Here is a 2,500-nt window from a genome sequence, read left to right on the forward strand (position 1 = left end):
TGTTCGTGTGTGTGTGTTTGTGTGTATTTTTGTGTGTGTGTGTTTGTGCAGCTGTGTGTGTGCATGTGTGTGTGCATGTGTGTGTGTGTATGTATATGTTTGTGGTTTTGTGTTTGTGTGTGTGTATGTGTGTGTGTATGTGTGTGTGTGTTTGTGTGTATTTTTGTGTGTGTGTGTTTGTGCATGTGTCTCACTTGTGACAGTGTTGGTGTCTCTCACAGCGGCTCAGTGGGATCCTCACCACACAGCTGGAGAAAGCCACGTATAGAGTGTGTGTCTCTCTGTCCATGTGGAAGGACAGAACATGTCTGTCGTCCTCACTGTTAGACAGACACCTGGACAGTCAGACAGACAGTGAGACAGAGAGAAGAACAGCTGGATTAGTGTCTGGACCTGATGATGTCATTGAGCCCCTCACAGTGACTATCCAATCACAGGCCTCCACAGTTTAGTTTATTAATGTGTCATGAATATTAATGAGCTAATTGTATGGTGTGTAATGAATTTTTCTCATGTCGCACTTGGCTTGGTTAAAGACGTCGATCTCCTCGAGCACCACACTGTCGTTTAACGAAAACACGGAGCTTTTCGCCAGAACCTTTAGGACCACGCCAGCCTCTGAGCCAATAAACATCACCGTGTAGTTCCTGTAGGGACCTGCTGCATTATCAACTGCCACAGCAGTCAACCGGTACCTGCGTACACACACACACACACACACAGTACATGTTAATAAGGAAGTTACTGGTCATGCACTCAGAATTTTAGATTTGACTGAACTTCTGAAATTGCAGTTGCAAAAAACACTAACACACACACACACACACACACACCTACCTGACTCTGGTCTTGGTGACCCAGGGCTCATCTCTGATGGAGGGCACGGCAGCATCCATCAGTGGGTGTAACTTTATAAACTGCAGCGTTTCATCTGGAAGCTCGACAGAGCTTTTAGAAGATTCTGCTGATCCGTGACCAGCACAGCATCCTGGCCTAAACACACACAAACACACACAAACACACACACACACACACTGTGTCACATTCGAGAGGAGTGGCACTGGGATGTAAACCTACACCTGCTTCCATACGGCTAATTATTCCTCATTAATTTTTCATCCCTCCTGTAATGTGCACTATTTAGCAAACGTCTGTCTCCCTCAGCGTCTCTGAAGCGTAACACACCTGTAACATCTTCTCACCTCATCATCAGAACCCTGGATTTAAAAATATAGTTCAAATATTAACAGAAATATAATGTATGTAAAACAGAGTGAGTGCAGTACCGAGGTCTCGGCACTCTGTCGTCAGGAACAGGAGTCCACACAGAGTCTGGAGATTTCTGCTCTTTAAAACGTCCCTCAAACACCTTCTCTATATCCGGCATGGAGAACGCACACACTGCTGAGCCTGGAATACTGGAAGAGTACACACTCATCACCACTGATCACAACACACTCACACACTCATCACCACTGATCACAACACACTCACACACTCATCACCACTGATCACAACACACTCACACACTCATCACCACTGATCACAACACACATACACACACACACTCATCACCACTGATCACAACACACTCACACACTCATCACCACTGATCACAACACACTCACCACCACTGATCCCTACACACACACACTCATCACCACTGATCACAACACACTTACACACACACACTCATCACCACTGATCACAACACACACACACTCATCACCACTGATCACAACACACACACTCACACACACTCACACACTCATCACCACTGATCACAACACACGTACATACACACTCATCACCACTGATCATAACACACACACTCATCACCACTGATCACAACACACGTACACACACACTCATCACCACTGATCACAACACACGTACACACACACTCATCACCACTGATCATAACACACACTCATCACCACTGATCACAACACACTTACACACTCACACACACTCATCACTACTGATCACAACACACACACTCATCACCACTGATCACAACACACTTACACACACACACACTCATCACTACTGATCACAACACACACACTCATCACCACTGATCACAACACACTTAGACACACACTCATCACCACTGATCACAACACACTCACACACACACTCATCACCACTGATCACAACACACACACACACTCATCACCACTGATCACAACACACTCACACACACTCATCACCACTGATCACAACACACACACACACACACACACTCACACACTCATCACCACTGATCACAACACACGTACATACACACTCATCACCACTGATCATAACACACACACACTCATCACCACTGATCACAACACACACGTACACACACACTCATCACCACTGATCACAACACACTTACACACTCACACACTCATCACCTCTGATCACAACACACACACTCATCACTACTGATCACAACACACACACTCATCACCACTGATCACAACACACTTACACACACACACACTCATCA

The 2,500-nt window shown here is 45.6% G+C and overlaps 1 protein-coding gene and 1 long non-coding RNA gene across 12 annotated transcripts in view; one reads left to right on the forward strand and one right to left on the reverse strand.

The window, feature by feature from the left end:
• Positions 1-2,500, forward strand: part of LOC132851548 (uncharacterized) — a 34,811-nt gene that overhangs the window by 28,150 nt on the left and 4,161 nt on the right. Inside the window, exon 1 of one of the 2 annotated variants that reach the window (XR_009649036.1) lies at positions 333-691. The exons of the other annotated variant lie outside the window; for it this stretch is intronic. This is a non-coding gene — a long non-coding RNA (uncharacterized LOC132851548). Of the gene's footprint in view, positions 1-332; positions 692-2,500 lie in introns of those variants that run through there. 2 annotated transcript variants of the gene reach the window in all.
• The window catches only part of sema6dl (sema domain, transmembrane domain (TM), and cytoplasmic domain, (semaphorin) 6D, like), a 22,841-nt gene that overhangs the window by 8,849 nt on the left and 11,492 nt on the right, over positions 1-2,500 (reverse strand). For all 10 annotated transcript variants that reach the window (XM_060878499.1, XM_060878501.1, XM_060878503.1 and 7 more), the window contains exons 11-14: positions 1,287-1,418; positions 838-993; positions 522-695; positions 195-335 (exon numbers count right to left, since the gene is read on the reverse strand). In XM_060878499.1, coding sequence (XP_060734482.1) covers positions 195-335; positions 522-695; positions 838-993; positions 1,287-1,418 — 603 coding nt within the window. The remainder of the gene's footprint in view (positions 1-194; positions 336-521; positions 696-837; positions 994-1,286; positions 1,419-2,500) is intronic.

This window comes from Tachysurus vachellii, chromosome 9 (assembly GCF_030014155.1).
Source record: "Tachysurus vachellii isolate PV-2020 chromosome 9, HZAU_Pvac_v1, whole genome shotgun sequence".
Classification (NCBI taxonomy): Eukaryota; Metazoa; Chordata; class Actinopteri; order Siluriformes; family Bagridae; genus Tachysurus; species Tachysurus vachellii.